Source organism: Gambusia affinis, linkage group LG11, assembly GCF_019740435.1.
Source record: "Gambusia affinis linkage group LG11, SWU_Gaff_1.0, whole genome shotgun sequence".
Classification (NCBI taxonomy): Eukaryota; Metazoa; Chordata; class Actinopteri; order Cyprinodontiformes; family Poeciliidae; genus Gambusia; species Gambusia affinis.
The window spans coordinates 27,804,377-27,826,874 of record NC_057878.1 but is presented as its reverse complement, the minus strand read 5'-3'; the positions used below and the strand labels follow the sequence as shown (position 1 = coordinate 27,826,874).

Here is a 22,498-nt window from a genome sequence, read left to right as displayed (position 1 = left end):
TGACAAATAATACTTAGTTAGTCTCATTTCAAGAGCACCAAGATATTTGCCCCAGAAACTAGACAAGAATAATTGTAAGATTTTGTGTTTTTGCAGTGCAGCCAGGCGGTTTTAACTGATTTTGGTTTGTCCACCTGGGCAGTAGAAGGGAAACATTCTTCAGGATGTATTTCAGTGAAGCAACTCTTTTAACCATTTAGCTGAAGCTAATTTCAGCCTGAATCCGAATAAAGTGCTGCATGAAGCAGAGTTGAGCTACCGAGCCGCTCCCTGGACCGTGACTCATCAGCACCACGCCTCGTTTCTGCACATTCTGACGTTTTCCTGCAGCAAATAAACCACAAAAAGTCCATTTCAGTGTTATAAAATCTTTATTGATTTATGCAGGACTAAACTTTGCAAAGAAACAGCAGGAAGCGTGGCAGGGAAACATCTGTGATGAGAAGATCTTTGGTTTAAGTGGCTAACAGAAAAAACAAGCATCCTAAGTTTTGCTGCAAAATAAAAGCCCCTCTAACAGCTGAGTTCACTTTCAGCAAACACAGGAAAAGATCATTTCAAAACAAAAGTTTATTTATGCAAGCTAACAGAATATATGCAAAACCCCCAAAATATCTGGAGAATTTCTGAAGAAAAACATGATTGAACAGTTTTAAAAAGACACACAGTGAGCCGTTTAGAAGAAAATACATCAAATTATTTAGTGTTTTGTCCTTTTACACGTCCCATAGACTGTTTCTGAAGTGATGCACCATATTTCTCATTTCCCAGATATTTTTAATCCCATCATGAATAAAAGAGCAGAAACTATTCATCAGAATGAGGCTTGAATGAGAACAGTTTCAGTAAATACATTTCTGACTAAAAACTGATCTATTTAAAAAATAACAACAAGCAACCGGGCAAAATATACAACATTAAAAGCAGTTAGTATATATTAGAATATGTAATATAAAAGTGTTTCATTTTTATCTGCTTTCAGGTGTAAACAAGCATGAATACTTCTGCAATTCACTAAATATTTGTTTTTTACTCAGATACGCAAATATAGAAAACAGTGTAAATCAATGACATAATTTTTTAAAATTTCCCAATAATTTCACACAAATGAAATAGATTTTAATCTTATATATATATTCATTAAGGCTTGGTTTAAGTGGATAACAGAATATATATATATACTTTATGTAATTGTGCAAAAACAATAAAATGAGTGTAAATCTTCCATAAAGACTAAAGTAACAGATTAGTAAATCCATGTTTTGCACAGTTGATATGGAGATGATATATTTAGATCTGTTTTATTTATTTATTGCTTTTTGGGGGATTTATTCCATCCAGAACCAGCAGTTTATGAGCCTATAAGACGAGCTGCAGCAGATCGTCGATCCCATAAAAACATGTCTATTCCCATGGTTCAATGGAGCCTCAATGCAGAAAAACATTTTAAAAATCCTGCCTGAAATCACCCAGGGCGACTTCACAGTCCCTTCCAGCACCTGGAGAACTTTCCCACAGTTTCCAGCACACCTGTGGTTCTCCCTGAACCTCCACCAGTTTCAGACTGGGAGGCCAGGAGGATGAAATATGTGCCACGCAGAAGCCATCCGTCAAACCTGGGAATGCTTTCCTCCGCTTTCATCTGCTCCCGTTCGACCGTCTACCGTCCGGCAGCCGCTCAAACTCTGTAAATTACTGTCAGAAACTTAAATGATTTCAATGTAAACTTTTGTTTTTATGCATTTGGAAAACTTTGATTCGTTTAGAGTAAAACAGAAGACACATTCCTGGTGTGCTTTTACTCAGCAAAGCCACTGGAATCCGTCCCTACAGGTGTGCAATTACTCAGACCAGCTTATGCAAGTCGAAGGCAGCGGAGCAGGACGCCCGAGCACGCAGGAGGCGTGGAACATTTAATAAGCAGAAGCAATAATCCTCCTGTTTGAGATGCAAATCTGTGTTAAAATGAATCCACACCAAAGCAATGCAAGGTGGTAATGATGACAGTCAGCAAAGAAAAGTTCAGATTCCAGGCGATCTACAGCAGCAAGTAGCAAAGATACGGGAAAACAACGGTGTCAAACATTATTATGATTCCTTGAACAGGTTAGTAGAGTCAAAACATTTTCATGGCTGTTTTTGTTTAAAATCATTCTTGGGTAATGGGATTTTACCGTACATCTTTGAAAAGCAGAAGTGGAGCCTCCCACACAACCAACAGGAATGCAGCCAGTGGTTTCTGTATGGTGAGTCAACAACCACCACTTGTTACTTCCAGCAGCCATTGTACAGCCCATACAGCGGTAAAGCCAGCTGGTGCTCAGCTTAGGTTGCTAGGTAACGAGCGGAACTTGGCTGGGGTTGCTAGGTAACGACAGGGTGCCTGTGGAATGTGGCTTAACAATCAGGAGGTTTGTGAAGTGGCTCTTTTTCCAGACACCAAAAAAATCTTAACTTACTGCCAGAAAACAGCTGGCAGTTTTTCCCTGGATGTTTTCTGGGTGTTTTCTGTAAGCGGTTGGATTGTTTTAGAATCAGTAGAAACCCAAATGGAAGAATAAAAACATGCAAAATTTGGATTTTTCAAAATAGTTCTCCTTTAATTAGGCCACCAAGCTTTTGTGTAATGTTAGTTCTCCATGTGTTGTTTTAATTTGCATTACATTAAGTCTGAAGTTTTACTAGGTTTTTACAGTTTTTTATATAAAGAAATGTTAAATTGATCTATTTTGATGGACATATTACCATCAGTAATATGTTACTATAGAAACGTATTTAATCAAAACCTTTCTATAATTTTGTGAAAGGAAGTTATTGTCTGTTTAAAAGACGTGTAAAGAGACATTTTCCAGATCCTAAAACAAATAGAGCCGTGACTTTAGAGTACCGTCAAATTAAATCCCAGGTTACTGTCACCAAACTTTAGCAATTATCTCCCTTTATATACATTTTTAATGTTTTATAACAGTTTTTAGATATTCCCCCACACCCATCATATAGGAATAATTTACAGTTGTTCTCGTTTTGATAGTATTAATATAATATTACTACAACATGATGTTCTAAATCAATTATAAAATCAGAAAATAAGAGGGAAACAGGTTTACAATTGGTCGGTTGTAGCAGAAGACGATGGATGACCAGATTCGCCGGTTGGGTAGGATCTGGAAATCCAGTAAACAACCTTAACAAGCTAACAAAGAGGAAGAAAAGGAAGAAAAAAAAACCGTCTCATTCCAGCTCCAGCACAACCTGGCAACGCGCTGCCTCAGCAGGTTCTGTTTCTCTTTTTCACTTTCCAGAAAACTCAGAGGGAACAAAAGGGGCCGTTTTTCAGTGAGGATCGTCCTGCAGGAGGAAGACGGTTGCTCCAGCGCCCTGGAGATGTTGGTGATGTGGCCGTGAGTTACGGTGGATCCCGACCCGACAGCCAGGAGGGACGTTGGCTCTTCTGTAATCCTAGGAACTCAAAGACGAATAGAAGCAGAATGGGACTTGATGCTTTCAGCCGATTGGCATTAGGACACTTGCTCCATGGCGATCGTTTCTGTAATCTGGACTTCAGCCGCCACCTCAATGGGGCTTTTCTGCTTCTCTTGATCCTCCTCTTCCTCCTCCTCCTCCTCATCCTCACCAACATCTTCATCGTGCTCCGGAACCGCCAGGCCAGCCAGACCCTCGCCGTTGATCTCTGCCTCAATGCTGGAGGACTTCCCGTTGACGGACACCTCTGCCTGGATGGTTTCCATTGCGGTCGGACTCAGGGTCTCCACCACCTCCTTCATCACCTCTTCCTGGATGTGAACCTCGCCTGAGGGAATCTTACCGCCCAGACCGGTCAATGTAGGGATTTCTACATGGGCTTTTTCCACTGGGGATTTCATTTCTTCAGCGGGCGCATCCCCATCTCTGACCTTCTTTACGTTGAAGGTCATTGGGGAAATCTTGAAGGAGGAGGACTTGGCGGTTGAAGACTTGGCGTGGCTCGGGGTGAAGCTCTTCTTGATCTTCTCACGCTTCTCTGGAGGAACAATCTTGGAGGTGATCTGGTTTACCTTCTCGCCAATCTTGGCATGTGTGAAGGCCTTCTTTATGGTGTCGACCTTCTTCAAACTAGAGCGTTTGAACCGGTCAGACCTTCTTTCGAATTTGATGGGGGAGACATCGTACTCCAGGGAGTCGCCCTCGTCTCGTTGGGACGTGGCGCACGCCAGTTCGGCGTCGTCGTCTGAGGACAGACTGATCTTCTGGAGCATCTCTTCCTGAGTGCGGCTGCCTTCAATAGATCCTGTGATGGACGGAGCCGGCTGGATGGTGGACTCTGCGTCATACTGGCTTGGTACGGGAGTTTTGGGGGAGACCACCAAGTTGGTAGGGATCTCGTTGTCTTCCTATTGGGGGACAGAAGAAAGAGATGGATGTTAAAGGAGATCTGTTATGATCCCTTGAACAGGTTAGGATAGGTTTATGGATGATACAAAACATTTTTTTAACACAAAATTAAGATTTTAGTCGGGTGAGTCCTGCCTATTTTGAGCTGTTTAAGGGCATCCTGTGACTTTAAATCCCATGATGCTGCACAACCAACAAGAATGCAGCAGGTGGTTTCTGAATGACAAGTCAACAACAAAACTCGGTGTACAATGGCTGCTACAGCAGTGAAAGCAGCTGACCAAACATACTGGAGCTCAGCTCGGGTTGCTAGGTAACGGGCGGAACTCGGCTGGGGTTGCTAGGTAACGGGCGGAACTCGGCTGGGGTTGCTACGTTCTTCTCACACTATATTTGCTTTTTTAAGCGAATATAGCAAAAAAAACAAAACATTTCTGATCATGTCATCAATTGTGTGTTTTATTTATCATCAATAACTGAAACGTCTCCAGATGACAGATCAATGCCCACCACTACTTTAAACATTACATTTCACTACATAAATCCCTTGAACGTAAAGCTGAATCTCTCTATATTTAAGGAGGGTAATCTCTCTTTGACATTGTGGAAGAAACGTTGCCTTTGTGTTTAATATGCTTCGGCATCCAGGCTCGGTCTGAACAGACCAGTCTCTGCATGCCTTTCCCCTGAATTCTGAGAAATTTTACTCCTTTCTTTTGAAGGATTCCAACACGTCCATTTCTCACAAACACACCATAAACAAAGACGAGCTTCATATCGACCACTTGACCAGCTGCCTGCTCATCTGGGCACAATCAGGAAATCAGAAGCATGCAGGCACCAACAGTCTTCTCCTCCAGTGGGGATTTATGAGCTCCCAGTCTGTTTTCTGCCCGATGCGGAGCGAGGGAAGGGCGGCGGTGCAGATCCAGCGGCTGACATACTCCAGCGAACATTTGAAATGCTCATAAACAAACGGTTCAGAAACCTGCTGTATTGTAAATTTCACTGGTCTATAGTCCACATCACATGTTTGGGTTAACTAACAGACCGATTCAGCTGGTTGACTGTGAGACCGGCCACATGACTCACAGGGTAAAAGGTCAGACTAAATGGAAACAAAGTTTAACTTTAATCTGGATTTCACTTCCATCAAGACTGAAAATTACAGAGATTATAGAAACATTTTACAGTAAAAACAAAATAAAAAACACACGGATGGATGAACAGATGGATGAATGTCTTAGTTAAAAGCCTGAATCCATTTTCCAGTCTTTTCCAGGCCTGGAGAAGAAACGCTGAGTCATGGAATCGACCATCACTGGGTTCATGTCACAGAAATTCACCAACTTTCAGATCTGACGGTTTTTCCTCCTGAAATTCCTTCATGCAGAATCCAAAAGGAAATTTAAAAACCTCCAGAAACATTTAACCCAGCCTCTCTGCAGCATTTCTGTTTTAATTTATTCACAGTAAATCCATCTGCTTGGTGGTAAAACATAAAGAACTGAAACTTTGACCCCGATCCTCAGCGCTCGTCGCTCTGTTGGGTGATGCAACCTGGATGGACGGACAGAAAATATGCCTGCATTTCAAAGAATGCCTGGCAGCTTGTGAGACATCCCCAAAGAGCTCCCAGCATGTTTACAGACCAGGATGACTCGTTTATTCATCAATGTTTGTCCTTACCTGCACCTTATAAACATTTAAAAAATAAAAATGTGCACACACTGCGTCCTGTTTTTAAAGCGCTGGTATCTCCTCCCCCGATCCAAAAAAATGCAGCTATGAATCAAGGCTCAGGTGTGGGCCAGGCGTGTGAGATATCTCCCAGGTAAAGAGAATAAATCTGTCAGTGTGTTCTGAAGACGGGGCCAACCCTAACCCAACCCGCAGTACAGCCGTGAGTTATCAACAGGAGAAACAACAATAAAACCTTCAGGAGGAGATCTGCTTTAGTCACAAAACTCCAGCAATGTAAAGAAAATCTGGTCCAATCTGATATGTTGTTCTGTAAATTCAGAACCAAGCCAGCTAAAACATCCTGGAACATTAATTTCTGGGTTTGAACCAATAAATCTCTTTTTCTCTTGGTATTTACATTTGATCAAAAACAGCTGAAATCCACAAAAACTTAATTTTTCTCTAAAAACACTCATAAGTTTGTTTTAATAATAGTTCTAAACACCAAATATGCATTAATACACACAGCGGAAGCCATGTTAGCATTAGAAGCTAACAACAACAGTGTCCCATTTTCCTGCTCCAGAAAGAACAGCCAATCAGCATCAAGGAGAATAAATGGCACTCCGCGATTGGCTGAACCAAATCTGCCCAAAAACAGAAAAAAACCCAGAAATATTTTATTTTTTTCCTCAAACTGTTTACTGTTAGCATCAGGCTCAAAACATTTTCTTAAGTATATTAAAATGTTTTGTAACAAAGATGTTAAGATGCTTCATTTTCACTTTAAACAACCATTTATTATCTTTCAAACTCTTTTGATTTCATATTAACTCCTGCTAATATTGCTAGCTTTGGCTAATGGTGTTAATGCCAACTAATGGTGCTAGCTCCTATTAATGGTACTAGATACTGCTAATGGTGTCTGCCCTAGCTAATTCTGTTAGCTAATAGCATGAGAGCCCTCAAAAAGTGTTATCTCCAGCTAATGATGTTAGTGTAAATAAGCGTTAGTTAGCGCTAACTAACCAACTATAAGTTCTGCTTTCTGCTCTTCGGCTAATCAACCTCGCTCTCATTGCTAACACAAATGGTGTTAGCATTGATTCGGCTAATACCATTAGTAGGCTCAATGGTATTATATCCGGCTAATAGTGTTAGCTTTAGCCAACGTGTTAGCTTATCTAATGATGTTAGCTCCTATTAACAAAGGTGTTAATGTTAGCTAATGTTTTAGCTCCTGTTTGTTATTGGATCCTGCTAATGGTGTTTGCGCTAGCTAATGGACTTAACTTGTGCTAAAGGTGTTAGCTCAGGCTAATATAGTAAACAGTAGTTGATTATATTTGTTTGTTTCAGTGAAAACTAGTCAGTTTTCCTCAGTCCAGACGTTTTGTAGGCCGTCCTGATCAGCCTCCATCATCTTGACGTCTTTATTTAGTTTGAATCCAATACAACCTGCCAGCGTTAAGAAAATACTTTTAGAAATAGATTTTTTTAAAGACTTTTGAAAACAAAACGTTTAATTGGCAGCAGCTATCTGTCCATCTGTGCTCTCTACAGCTGGACACCAGTGCAGCTCCAGGCTCACAGCGGAAACGTCTGATAACCATCAAAAACAAACAATCACAGAATTAAAAGTCAGGATATTTTCAGGCTGTAAACAGAAAGCAGGAAACTGACCTGGAGGAGAATATTATGTTTTCAGCTTTTCTCCTTTAATACAGCGGATAAAATTAGATTTGAACAGATTTTTCCTCAATAAATATATTTCTATTGACATGAAATTCAGAAAAGACGTTGGTAACAAATCCAAGCAATTCACAAACATAAAGAAAATTAAATTAATTTAACCGACTGAGTCAGGGTTGGTTTTAATCAGCTCCACTCTATCAGGTTATTATGAGGGAAACGGTTTATTATAAGGATGATAAGAACTTCACTGTCTGGTGGAACCGAACCGCCTGTAGAGGGAACCGGACATGTTGGACTCTGGATCAGGTTTGTTCACCAAGAAAAGCTGATGGGACCAGAAACTGGAACTACAATAGAGTATTAGGGCATTGAGGGGTAATATTACTAAAATAAATCCATATTTTAAGAATCAAGTCATGATAATACCAGATTAAAGATGCAATAGCTGAATAAATCTGAATAATATGCGAATAAAATTATAATACAAAGATATTTGTAATATTACAAGAATATAGTCATACAAATACTTCAATAAAGTCGTAATAATAAGAAAATAAAGTAACAATAATATGAAAATGATGTAGCAATAATACAGTAAGTCGTATTACTGTATTAAAGTTGCAACTATACAAGAATAAATTCTCAGTAATACAAGATTAAAGTGACATTATGAGAATAAAACCTTAATAATACGAGAATAAAGTTGCACCGTAGAACTTTATTCTTTTGTTTTTACAACGTTATTCTGGTAATTCATATTTTTCATACTGTGGCTCTAAAACTCCAAACAAATCCAAACTTTGTCCACTTAAAGGTCGACTTCCTGTAAACAACCTGCAGGTTTTCCTTCAGTTTAAACAACTAAACTGTAGAAAGGAACCTGACCCCAGGTTGACCTTCCATAAGAAACAGCGTTTCCCTCAGAACCATGTGACCCAGGACCGGCCGTATCTTTCTGATGTTCTCCTGGGAACCTCGTTAATTATCCTGAGGACGGACTCATTAGTGACGATGCAGTTTGTCTGTCTGACACAGGCTTTTGTTTAAAGAAAGAAAGTCTTTCAGAAGAGCAGAAAAACAACGATAATCCAGGCTGACAGCAGACAGCAGCGCGGTTACGCAACCTGGTGTTTATCAGCTGCACGGTGCAATTAGCATCTAATGGCTAGCTTGTAAACGGACGCTCATCAGGGTGTGGCTCAGTGGATTCACCTTTCAGATAAAGGGCCTCTCATGTAACTGTACACCTTTAATTTAGCTGTTTTCAGCTGAAACATCTATTTTAAATGAGCAGGTGTGTGAAGGAAGGAGAGCAACAGCAGCCAACCACCGATCAATTAGTTTAATCAAACTGATCAAATCCAAAACAAAGTTTTGAAAATAACTTCAGTCTGCTCTAAGTTGATACCAAATATATTATGTAACAAATTAGTTTAGCATATTCAAAACAAATGAGAAGGAAGGAAAGAAAGAAAGAAAGAACAGTTGTTGAAAGGCAAAGATTTATTTTGAAACGTAACCAAATCAAATTTTGGGCCAACAGATTTTGTTTGCAAAAATCTGTTTGTAATCATAAATCAAAACGATGCACCTCAACTCCTGCTGAAGATTCAACCCCAAAACACAAAATCCAAGATGGCCGCCGAACAACAACCATTTAATTCACTAATTCAAGTTTCATATTTTGAGCTGCTTCTTTTCTTCAGATTTTGGAGTTCATGAAGTTTTACATCAGATCAATCAAAATGTCCAGCTGCTGTTCACAGACAGATATATCCAGAAAGTTGAGTGGAAGGACAAAGTATGAGCCACCACACACCAGTGTATTGATGTGTTTGAAAGTACAGTTGGACTGAACTGTTAAATTCTTTATTGGTTTTATGTTTTTAGCTGCATCAAAGAATCAATAAGGAAAGTAAAACTTGACATTGTCTAAATAATCTGCGTTACAAACGAGTTTAACCTTCTCAGATCAACTTTCTGTTGATGTTTTTATTTGCTGCTCTTTAGTCAGAACCAGACAGACAGGAAGCTTGAAATGAAACAAAACAGAAAGAACAGCTGGGCGGACATCTTTCTTTCCTTTCACCGTAAGTCGTTCTCTGATGTCGTCTGTAATGCCACCCGGGCCGTCAAACGCTCCAACCAGAACCGTCAGCCGGAACAACGACTGCAGCGCCTCCTGAAACCAGACCGACCGGGAAAATCTCCCCTCATCTGCAAACATTTTGACCAGAGCCATCTGTGGACACGGGAAGGAAGCAGGAAGGAAGTGGAAATCTGGGGTTTGTCTTTGGAGCAGAACAAACACGATAAGCTCCGTGCACACGGAAAAATACGGAAAAACATTTTAAAAAATATGGTCAAATACGGAAAAACAGGGAAAAACACACAAAAATATGGAAAAATACGGAAAAACAGGGAAAAACAAAAAAATATGGAAAAATATGGAAAAATACAGGGGCGGGGTAGCTGAATCGGTAGCACACACATGCGCTACCGATTTCTTTGCCATACAAAGAAACCTGGAATGGAGTAGTGGAACGGAGTGGCAATGTAATCACAATGCACTGTAAGCTATGTAATGTGTCTTGAGACAGTTGACCAAAATCCCGGATGATTTTTAAATTCCCTCCGGACATTTTTTTAGGTCTGAAAAGTAGGACATGTCCGGGAAAAAGAGGACGTCTGGTCACCCTAATTATTCCAACTTTATTCTTGTATTCTGATTTTATTCTTGTATTTTTTATTTATTTAGTTTTTTTTAGCGTGGTCCTAATACTCTGTCGTAAGTTTTAGTATTAATCAAATATTGTTTTCCATAACAGAGCAGCTCTGAGTGACGCTTGTGAAGAAAACCAGAAACTTCAGTCCTGAAACTGTAAACGAGACGAATCGCCTCCCAGAGACTCGTGACGTCAACGCGTCACGTCGTCACGGCGCGAAATGACGTCACCACATCCCGCAGCGAAACGGCAACCTGCTCGGTTAATGACCGGAAGTCTCTGGTCAAGGAAACCGGCGTGTTCACCGGCCTCTCTGCGTCGCCGTGACACAACATGGCGGCCTATTGAAGCCCGTCGCCATGGTGACGCCATGGCGATGTAATCTCGGAGCCAACCATTATTTTACCCATCCGGATCATGATGTTCAACTTTCTGTGACATGCGAGTCGTCAGAGTAACGTGAAGCTGCAGCTGTTTGAGTTTTTATTTCACTTCCTGATCTCCAAACTGATCCATCACAAAAGTTTCACAGCTGGTTTAAAATATTTTTCTTTGTCAGGAATGATGGAAAAACGTTTCCCAGAGTTCTGCGTCGACATTTCCAGTTCAATACGTCAGTAAGCCGCAGTGCAGACCCATTCTTCTTCATATCAGAGCAAAGCAGAGATAATGTTGGACAATGCTTCTGGTTAAAGGGCAAGATGGCCGCCGCAAAAGTCCAGGAAGTTATTATTGTTCGTTTTTAATGCTTCAGACGGAAGTAAAAGGAAAACCAGCAGAAAGAGGATTGTGTTTCCCTTCCTGACAGGAACGCCGAGGCTCCGGGGAACCAATCAGAGGAACGAGATTCACACACAGAGCTGAACAGGAAGTTTGTGTTTGGATGCACTCATTGAATCAGCAGCCGAAACTCTCAGCTCTGACTTTCTAAAGCTACAAATAAAACCAACAAAACTCCTTCAGTGACAGACTGCTGCGTCCGAGGCGCACAAAGCAGCGTAAAGGCAGATCCTTCCTCCCAGCAGCTGTTAGACTCAACCACTGGGATTCCCACATCTTTTAGTTTCAACTACTGTCAATAAAGTACCAAGGTGATGGAGGACTAATGTAAAAAATAGATTACGAGAATAAAGTCATAATGTGAAAAGGAAGAAAATCTGAATAATATCAGAATAAAACTGTGCAACAAAAAGTCAATAAACGAGAATAAATTTGTAATTTACAAGAATAAAGTTGGAATAATACAATAAAAATGTAAAACAAAAATAAAGTTGGAATATTGTGAGAAAAGTTGTACAACAAAAAGTCATATTGTGAAAATTAAGTCGTTATAATGCGAGAAAAAGGCATGAAAATAAACTTATAATACCAAAGTAGTAATAATATAAGAATGAAGTCGTATAATAATGTCAGAAAAACGTCGTTATTTCAGTAAAATGCTGTAGTCATTTTATAATAACTTAAAATGAGGGATGTTGAGCGTCTTGATAGATTTGGGTTTTATTGATACTTCAGATTTTAAACTCTTTAAATTATTTTCTGATTTCAAACAATTGAGTAACAACTGAGTCCCAGCTGCTCATGTCAGATCTGATTCAACATCAAAGTTTTCCTAATAATTTTATGATCTTCTTCATGTTACTTTATTTTTAATAATGTATAAACTTTTATAAAGTTTAGAGAGAAGATCCTCAGCTCCACATTCCTTGGATCAGCAGATATCTGATAACTGTAAAGTCTGTTTCAGTTTGAATTTTATTCTTTAATTTGTTTGTTTGCTTTTCTAAAACTTCTTTATTTTTGTGTGAACCTGAATTTTCCTCTCTGTGGGACAATAAAGGACATTTTTCTTCTATAAACTGTTTTAATCGGGTCTCTATTGGAACCATCTACTGGAACCCAGCCAGGGTGTACTTACTTTTTTATAAGATTTTAACAGTATTACTTTATTCATTTAATAAATAATGATGGTTTTGAATCTGTTTTATGTTTTTGTGAGTTTGAGTTTCAAATTAAATGCATCTTTTAAGCTGGTAAAGAGAAAATCTTGTAAATGTCCAACTATTAAAAGAGGGTGTACTTACTTATTTTGCATGACTGTATAATGTGACATCAAACCAACTATTTTAGTTTGTTAAAATCTGTTTCTGTTGACATTTAACTTGTGTTCTGGAAGTTGTGGAAAAAGTAACTTTAACAAGAGTTTGGATGAGAAGAAATAAGAATTTTATTAAAACTTTACAACGTGAGAACAGAAAAAGAAAAAGTCTGTCAGTCTGTTCTGACCCACAGTGGACCTGGCTTCCTTTTATAGGTTCTGGTCAGAGAAGAGAGACTTGATTGGACGAGAGGTGTCCAATCAAGACAAGAGATGTTGACCATTTGTCTGTTGTTAAGGTCAGAGGGTTGTTCCTTCCTGCTACTGAGGGCAGATCCGTTCCAGGTTGGGAAGTAACACTCAGATAGTCTCCAGCAGTGGTCCCCAACCACCGGTCCGTGGACCAATTGGTACCGGGCCGCGCAAGAAATAATTAAATATGTCCGTTCTATGCATTGAGTCTGGAGGAGCTTTTATTTTGAAAATCGTACACCGGATGCCGAGGGTTGAGTCTTGCGCCAGCTCTGTAAAATTCTGAAGGCTTTGGCCGGTCCGCTGTCACAAAAAGGTTGGGGACCACTGGTCTCCAGGATCAGGGAGCTCCTGCTGTTACATGACACTGCAGAGAAAAACTTCAAGCAGAAGAGGAGTGAGGAGCAATCACAACATCTTCCATTCCACTGGATGTGAACCAGAAGAGAGCAAACAGGTGCAGACGTGGGTCCAACCAGCCTCCTTAACGAGTTAATACCAAAGCTAAAACCAGAGACATGCAAACTATTTTCCTTCTCTATATTTATCCTCAGCTCTGCGTGTTACCGTAAACCCAGAGGATTATCTCCTCACTGCAAGACACTGGAAGTCTGCAGAGGAAGTTCTCCCAGGCTCTGTAACGCTCTCAGGTCTTCTCTGTGTAATTAAAGCTGGAGTGTAACTAGAACAATCTGCAGCTATAAACTTGCATTTGCCTCCAAGACCGAAACAGTTGAACCGACTGGATAAACCTGAATGCAGGAAGGATCGTCTGCACGCAAACTTCCCCAAACTTTCCTCTTAATGCTGCTGTCATCACATGAGAAATGCAGCTCATACAATATTTTCTTTTTTCCTTTCCTCGTCTCTCTGCTCATCCTTTTTCCTTCTCTATATTTATCCTCAGCTCTGCGTTGCACCGTAAACCCAGAGGATTATCTGAGGAATGAACCCCAAAGGAAAAGAAAGAATGATAACAGAGCAGGAACGTAGTTTGTAAACAAACTTCATTGTTCATTGGAGCGCACGCCTTAACAGGCTGAGAACTCACTTTAACAAGGAGAACAGGTTCATTCCCGCTAAAAATACACAAACATATGCAGGAAAGTCACTTTTTCTGCTCTGATGGCACATTTACAACTTTATTTTTTCTTTTTTTACATCAAATCTGCAACTTTAGCCTAAAATAAGTCACTAGAACAACCTGAAACAAGTTATATATCACCATGAGGAACATAAAACAAACGGAGGCTGCAGCAGGCTGTGCAGGAGGATCCGATTCCCACACAACGTCTGCACCACGCAGCAGCAGCAGCACCACGCAGCTGCAGCACCATGAAGCAGCACCATGCAGCAGCACCACGCAGCAGCACCATGCAGCACCACGCAGCAGCAGCAGCACCATGCAGCACCACCACCATGCAGCACCACGCAGCAGCAGCACCATGCAGCACCATGCAGCAGCAGCACAGACTGTTTCAGCTTCACAGGTATTAATGCACCAATCAAGAGACAAAAAGGCCAAACTTCACCGTCTTTTGTCTTTTCACAAGTCAAATGATCAAACTGAGTTAAAAGAAAAGAAGGTTGGTGAAACGGGTTATGCAGAATAATTTTACTGTAATCACTGAACTGGAGGTCACATCCTGAGAAATCTGGTTGGTTTTATCTTTTTATTTTTTTACCTTTTTGAGTTTATAAATGCATCAATCGAACAGAGTAAAGGGTTAGAGAGTGATGCTTTGATGCAAAAGGGAGGATAAAATCTTTAATCTTTTAATTAGGAGTTGGATTTAAAACTAATCTATGAAGGAATTTGGAGCATCTTTTTTATTTTATGTTACGTGAAATTAAAAAGTTCAAACAGTCGAGTTTCTTCAAAGGAAAATCTGAATCTTGTCTAATGAAAAACCGTCACCTTCATGTTTATTGAAGAAATTTCCATGATTGCATTTGAAGTCCATTTCACCCTGGACGTCTGCAGACGCCGCAGCATCAATTTGTGCAAAACTTGGGAACATCAAAGTCCTCTATCAGAGAACCCACAGGTGTAGTTCCTTCATTTGATCTGAATCATTTCTTCAGTTTAGTGACTGGTTACATTTTCTGTTGGTTTGAGGTTTTCTTTTTCAAGCTCCAGCTTGCAGCAGTCACCTGGTAACTGTGCCAAGCCACATTCACAACCTAAAGTAACCACTAGAGTTCATTTGGAAACGTTCCAAGACCATCTCATCCAGACGGTTGTTTTCATCCAGACGGTTGTTTTCATCCAGACCCAAACGAGACGCACTAATGAAGAAAACAAACCAGTTTGTTTTGAATTGACCAAATCAGAATATCCTCAGTTTGAGGCGGAGAACCAAACCTGTGAACGTCCTTTAAGGAGTAAATCTACCCAATGAAGCATTCTTATCACTTGTTTAAAAAGTTTTCTTCTCTGGCAGAAAATGCAACTAATGTGGAACCAAACATGCTTCACCATCATGTTAGGACTTTAAATCCAACAGTGACAAGGAAAAGTTTGACCAACAGGCCTTTTCAACTCCAGGACTTAAAGACAATGAAAGGGATTTATGAGTTTCTTCCTCTGCATTCGAGGCTGACTTGAGCAGAAATATTAAACAAAGAGGAAAAACAGGCTTTACTTCCTTCTCTCTGAAGCTGGATTAAGCAACAACCTTTGATTAAGTGTTGGTGCACAAAGCATCATGACGGTTGGTAACAAAGCAAACAAGAACACTGACAGGAGCTTTACCTGTCAGTGCAAACCTCTGAACTTTCCCTCCCAAGAGGTTTTTACTTCTAACCGAGACTCTCGCTCTGCTTAAATTCAATCTGGCATCCTGGATCTTCTGAGAAATAAACAGCAACAAGAAAAGTTATGATCGGCTCAGACATTAATGACTTCTGTCGCAGGAAATTAAATTCATGCAGGCTGAGGCAGGAAAGCACAATAAGGTAAACAAACCAGTACAGCACAGCAGTAATTAAGACCTCATTAGTGGCTTAGCAGAGCGGGAGACATCTTTGTCCAACTGGAGCGGGTATGGACCTCCCCATTTCCACCTCAGCTGTTGCATACAGGAGCACGACTGTTTGGGATCAATCAGGAAGCGCCCCCACTCTCCTCCGCTGGTATCCAATAGCATCTGTGGTTTGACTTTGGCAACAGATAAGTGTTATCAAAGCTCTCAGGGAATTGGAACAGGTGGTAGAACAAAAGATGAGAGCAAAAACCGAGCTACATCAAAGCGAAAGCCAAACTGAGAAAGCAAAACCTGACATTAGGGTCAGCAGAAAATGATGGGCGCCAATTAGAGCCAAGAACAGAAAGGAAAGAAAGATATGGCCACACTATTCTTTCAGTCATCCTTCCCCTCAGGAACACCGAGGCTCTTTTACAACCGCAGTAAAGCTAAACTGAGGAAGCAAAATCTGATGTTAGGGGCAGCAGGAAACGATGGTTGCCAATTAGAATCGAGAACAAAAAGGAAAGAGAAAAAGACTTGGACTCTATTCTATCAGTCCTCCCTCCCCTCTGGCACAGAGAGGCTCTTTTACAACCGCAGTAACTGCTGCACCTCTGAATTTTTGCAACTTTTAACATTTTTAACACAAAATCATGTTGGGTTGCTAGTGGATTGCTATAGCACCCCTACCACCAGGCACAGCAAACCCAGCAAAAGCTAAACTGGGGAAGCAGAATCTGACATTAGGGGCAGCAGAAAATGATGGGTACCAATTAGAGTAAAGAACAGAAAGGAAAGGAACACAGGGCTGCTCTCTGTTCCTTCAATCCTCCCTCCCCTTGGGCTCAGCAAGGATCTTTTACAACCGCAGTAACTGCTTACACCTGACCATCAAACGGCATTGCTGCATGCACGCACATGCCGGTACTTGGTCTTACTGCACCCGTATGCAGACACCGCATCCTCGGCTCACAGAATGCAGATTAAACTGAGGCAGAGCAGCTTGAAAACTATCCAGAGAAGAGACAAACCGATAGACCTGCAGACCGGCTTAAACAGGTTAAGGTTCTTGGCACCTGCTGCATTTGAACAACAGAGCCTCAGTACCTGGGAAACCAGATAACAACGGTGGTAAAGAGCTCTCTGTGGCTCTGCCTGAGTCAACAATGCCCCCCTCCTTCTTTTACACGACACACACATTCAACAGAACAACAACCCACGCTGACTCCTAGTAAACCGACCCATATCAGGTTTTATGGCTTTAATGGCGACTACTGAACGACCAGGGGAACTTTTTAGGTTTTTTATTTATTTATTTTTCCAGATCAGTGACTTTTACCTCCACAGGTGAGAGGAAACAGCTGAAGCTGAACATCCCGTCTAAACCCAGGAGTGTGTGTGAACGCCTGCTGCAGCCTGTAAGCAGATCCAGGCACAGTCAGCGTCTAAAGCCGTCATCTATTATCTCCTGCAGCTCCGTTGTCAGACACACCCTTCTTTTCTGGAGCACAGAGACACGCTGTGTGTGTGTGGGTGTGGCTGGGACCTTAAACTTGTGAACACTGGGATCGTGTCGTTCACCTCTGCAGTTGTTGGTCGGAGGCCCCGTCAGACGAGTTTCAGGCGTAAATGTGCGAAGCTTTGCAGCTGGACACACACATCCTGAACACACCCACGACTCCAGGCAAATAGGGATGCAAATGGGACTCAAACAGAGCAACGTGTGTACTAACGAGAACCAAATCGCTTTGAACTTACTCTTTATAATTTAGGAACAATTTCCTTAAAAATCAATAACATTCAAAATGAAAACCGACACTCTGTCCCCACTTGACTTCTGCAACAACCACAAGAAACCACAACCAAGCGGATCTGACTCCGTCCTTCAACGTCATGAATGAATTGAAATCTGATTCATGAGATTTCAGCAGGAAACAAAGAGACGTGGTTGTTTTGAGGGAAAATCTTGAACCCAGGACGGCTTTAGCCGAGCTTTGGATGCTCAATAACTTAATTTTTATGAACCATTTCAGAGATCTTGTATAGTTTTTTGTTTTTTTTGCATTAATAGGGGAAACATGCCTGTTTAAAACAACATATCAAGAACCTTAACCATTGAAAACAGATTGGAGCTGACAATCACATACTTTACTACAGTACGATTAAAAACAGGTACAAATGTTTGAGCCAACAGATGCTGGAATATAACAAACCATAAATAGCAGAAAAGTCCAAATACTTGAGACTCCCTCTAAAAATGCTTACAGCTGCCAGTTTTAACAGTTCAAACACCAAATACACCTTAATGTGCATCAATAGTGGAATGAATCTTGGCACAACCGCGGCAGCTAGCATCTACAGTCGTATCTGGATTCAGCCAATCAGCATCAAGGAAAATCACTGGTGCTTCTGGATTGGCTGCTGTTCTGAGCCAATAGCGAGTCAAGCAGCAACTTGCCAAATTATTTCATCTTCCCCAGCTGCATTTTCTATTTGAATATGTTCAGTAGAGATGCAAATGGAGGAGAAAAACAACGAATCAGCAATTATTTTGAGAATAATTTTAGAAAATCAGCAAGCAGGAATATTTTTCACAATAGATGGAGTTATACTCCACAGAAAAATATGTAAATACGTACATTTTATGCAAATAATTTGGAGCTCCATTTCTGGATTACATTTTTTCTAATACACCCCATAAAAAACAAAAAATATTTTGAAGTCCAATTCCACAGAAAAATTAAACAAGTAAATTTTTTGCAAATAATTTGGAGGAATCCTTCAGAAAAAGAATCTGCAAACAGGAAACAAAATAGCAAATAATTTGGAGAAACACTCCAAATAAAACGTGAATAATTTGGTTTAATATTACACAGAAAAATCTGCAAAAAAATAATCTTTCTACAAATAATTTGGAGTTATGCTCCACAGAAAAATCAGCGAATTGAGAAGTTTTCACAAATATTTTAAGTTACATTCCAGAGGAAGATTGAAAATATAAATGAAACTGGTAACAATGTAAAGTGTAGAATTTTATAAAATTAGTTTCTGCAGAAGTTTGCTGCTGAATGTAGCTGATTAAAAACTGGATCATGTGTGGAAACCATTTGAAAGGCTGAACTATTGTGTCCTGAACTCAAATTAAGTCAAAAACTGACTTTCCTTACAAACATTTGATCAAATTGTTTTGAAAACAAGTAATAAATGGAAGAGTCTCACAACTTTATCTAATATGAGTAAAGGCAATCGACCAAAATATGAGGGAATTTAACAGGTTAAGAAATAAAATATAATAAAAAAACACACATGATTGAAGCAGATTATTGAAATATTTGGTTCTGCATTTAAAGCTGCAGTAAGTAGCTTTTTTTTTTTTTTTTAAGTTTTTTATTTTTAACATATCTGTTAAAATTGTTTCAATGTCAGAACAGTTTATTATGAGACGATTTGTGAAAAGATCCTATCCTCTTCAGATAGGAAGTTGCTCTTCCTATCTGAGCAACTTCTCCTATCTGAAGAAAAAACAACCAATCAGAGCCAGGGGGCGGGTCTTAGCGCTGTCAATCATCCTCATGTATGCTGCTAAATGTGCTAATGGTGGAGAATCAACATAGTTACAGGAGAACAGTTTTATGGTGAAGCTAATTAGCCTTAGCGGACTATGTCATGGTAATGATTGACAGCAATAAGACCCGCCTCCTGACTCTGATTGGTTGTTTCTAGTTGGGAAGAAAAGGAGCTCGATCTGTTCACTAATTATCTGTCACAACAGGATGACAGTTTCACCAAACATAGAAAATAAACATTGTTCATAAAAGTTGAAGCAGCTGTTTGACAGCAACACTCCCAGCAGCTTCATCATGATTCATCATGACAGCTCAGACTAAAACAACAACCTGGCTGCCATCGGAGTAATCACCAGGTCTGCTGTTTTAAATAGATCTCAGAAACCGCTGTCCTCCATAATAACCTGCTGCAGTTTCACAGGTTCTGCCTCTCAAATGGCGCAAACTGAATGTTTTGGTGCAGCTTTTTTTAAACCGACTAACCTGGAAGATGAGCACTTTGAAGTTGTTCCTCTTCAGCAGGTGGTTGTGGTTGGCCTCCAGCTTCCTCACCTGCACCGCCTGCTTGTCCAGACGCTCCTTCACCTCCTTCACGTTGCCGTTGACTTTGCGGGAGCGCTCCAGCAGCTTGTTGACGCTGTTTGCGGTGGACAGGTGGGTTTTGGAGAGGCGCGACACGTCGCCCTGCACCACCTTCACGGCGCCCTCCAAGTCCGACTGCCGCTGCTCCATCCTCTGCTGGTTCTCCTGCACCGCCTCCATCATGTTAACCAGCTTGTCTAGCAGCGCCACCACCGTGATGGCGCTCACCTGGCCGGGCGGGGAGGGCGCGGAGGCCGCGGCGGGGCTCAGGGGGCCCCGCAGGCTGAGCCGCTTCAGGGTCCCGGTTGGGGTCGGGGAGCAGGGGGCGGAGGACGGGCTGATCTGCAGCTCCGTGTTGTCGGGCTGCAGCTGTGGGAGGGTGTGGGTGCTGCCAGATACACTGACCGACACGCTGCCGGGCTCTGCGTGGGACCCTTCGTCTGCCATGGCTCCTGAACTCAAACAGTTCCTCTGCAGAGGGGCTGGGGGGTTGCTGTCACTCTGCCGGGTTCCGCAGCGACTGCAGGCGGGCTGAGGAGCTCCTTGGAGTGGGTTCGGCCTCCACGCCCCTTTCTGACACGCACAAACACGCCGTGAACTTTCCAAACACCTCCTCTGCGGGCTAAAAGGAGGGGCCGCGTTGCCATGGGAGACGAGCAGGCCGAGCCCTGCTGCTGGAGAGAGGAAATCCAGACCGACTCCCAAACGGAGTTCCGGCTCCGTTCGGGATCCTGGCTACATGGATCGGCTCACCTAAAAGAACCGGTTCTTTTGACTCACAAACGGTTCTTCAGTCACTTTTCTAATATAGAAATAGGAGATGTGGTGTGTTAGAGTCATTATAGATAATTAAAAAAGGAGTTAATTTCCGCCAAAAAAAAAAATTGAGATTCATCTCAGAACTTTTCTAGGAAAACAAGATAATTTCTGAGCTCCTAAAGGTAAAGATTTGCTAAAAAAAACAACCAAACAAACAAACAATAAAAAACCTCCGAAGTTTTGAGATGAATCTCAGAAAGATTCAAGTTTTTTGGCGGATATTTACTACGCTTTTTAAAAAAATCTACAACAGCCCTAATACGTCACTGTAGAGATGTGACCGAAGAACCGTATACACACATATACACACACCTACACACACACACACACACACACATAGTTTTATAAACTTCCATTTGATTAAAGTTCAGCATCTGTGTTGAAGTTTTGTTTTTTGACTTTAACGATTCTTCAAGTAGTTTGATGTTTATATTCACCCTGTATATTGCGGCGCTTTAGCATTAGCTTCTACTTATTACTTCGTTGGTTTAACACTTTAGCATTAGCTTTCTGTAAATACCATGTTGGTATAGCATTAGCTTTAACTAATAACTACAATATTTTAAAACATCAGCATTTACTTTTGCTAAATATCATGCTGTTATTGGTATTCCTCTAATTAATATGTCAGCATAGCAGTTTAGCATTAGCTTCTTTTATTTGCTATATTGTCTTAGAGCTTTAGCATTAGCTTCTGCTAGATACCATGTTGGTAAACATTAGCAGAACTAATGTTCATGGTCAGAGCTTTAGGGTTAGCGCTGCTAGCGTTCTGTCAGTGAGCTGGCGGATGCAGCCGGCTCAGTCTGGGTCGACTCTCGGCTGCAGTGAGTGAATGTCAGCTCTTCCTTGTATTTCGGCCTGCTGTGTGTCCATTCCACATTGAGCATGCCTGGCTGCATCTGTTAAATAAAAGTGAGGGCTACCTTTGTTTACAGCACTGGCTGCTGCGCGTTTGCATCGAGCCAAACTGTCCCAGACTGTCCAGAACAAAAACAGCGCAGAAGTTTCAGCTCAACAACAAATCATTCAGGCTTTTTCTCCAAAGACTCAACGGGACGCTGAAGCCACCTGGTACCTGCCTGCTCCTCCTCCAGGCTCAGATTATGGTGTCTGTCTGAGTGTTGTGGCCATGTTTTCCTCTTGTTGTTCAGTTCTGTATCATGGCATGGAAATGTGGAAATCCCTGTTCCTACCATGAGCTCATCTGCATGCTGGCATCCTGCCCTGCTCTCTCTTTCTCAATCTTCGTCTCTGTCACTGTAAATCTTTTATTCATAGTAACGCGATCACATGCTGTAGGGGCAAATAAAGCAGGAATGTGTCGCAATCTGGGTGGAAGTCCCAGCATGTTGCGAGGCGTGTTTTTATCTGACGGATTGATTTTCTCAAAGAAACAAAATGATACATCCGACCTACGACTCCGTTATCAGAGCATACGGGCAATGAAATCTGCGTTGGGTTGGGTTAAGTTAAAGAAGCATTGTTTCGTCTAATATCAATACATTCCCACCCATGAACTGGGATTGGGCTTCCTGTAAGTGCTGGTTAAAACACACAGAGGAGCCACACCTTGGGACAATATTACAAAACTGCTGCATAACGACTCCGTCCTTCTATTCAAACCAGAACCAACACCAGAGTCAAAACCTCATAATTGTTTTGCACATTTTGATTGGAGGAACTTTTTTAGTTCAAGGTTCATATGCAAAAAAT

General features: G+C 41.1%; 1 protein-coding gene across 1 annotated transcript; it reads right to left on the bottom strand.

Moving 5' to 3' along the window:
• Nucleotides 1-352: 352 nt before the first annotated feature.
• On the bottom strand, nucleotides 353-20,645 carry cavin2a (caveolae associated protein 2a). The gene is made up of 2 exons (XM_044131262.1): nucleotides 19,865-20,645; nucleotides 353-4,391 (listed from the first exon to the last, which is right to left on the bottom strand). Exons 1-2 carry the CDS (start codon nucleotides 20,408-20,410, stop codon nucleotides 3,519-3,521), a joined length of 1,419 nt encoding a protein of 472 aa, XP_043987197.1. The 5' UTR covers nucleotides 20,411-20,645; the 3' UTR covers nucleotides 353-3,518.
• Between the last annotated feature and the right edge of the window lie 1,853 nt (nucleotides 20,646-22,498).

Coding starts and splice junctions, on each gene's coding strand:
- cavin2a (XM_044131262.1), bottom strand. CDS start 20,410: ATGGCAGACGAAGGGTCCCACGCAGAGCCCGGCAGCGTGTCGGTCAGT. Junction 4,392..19,864: donor TCAAAGTGCTCATCTTCCAG/GTTAGTCGGTTT, acceptor GTCCCCCAATAG/GAAGACAACGAGATCCCTAC.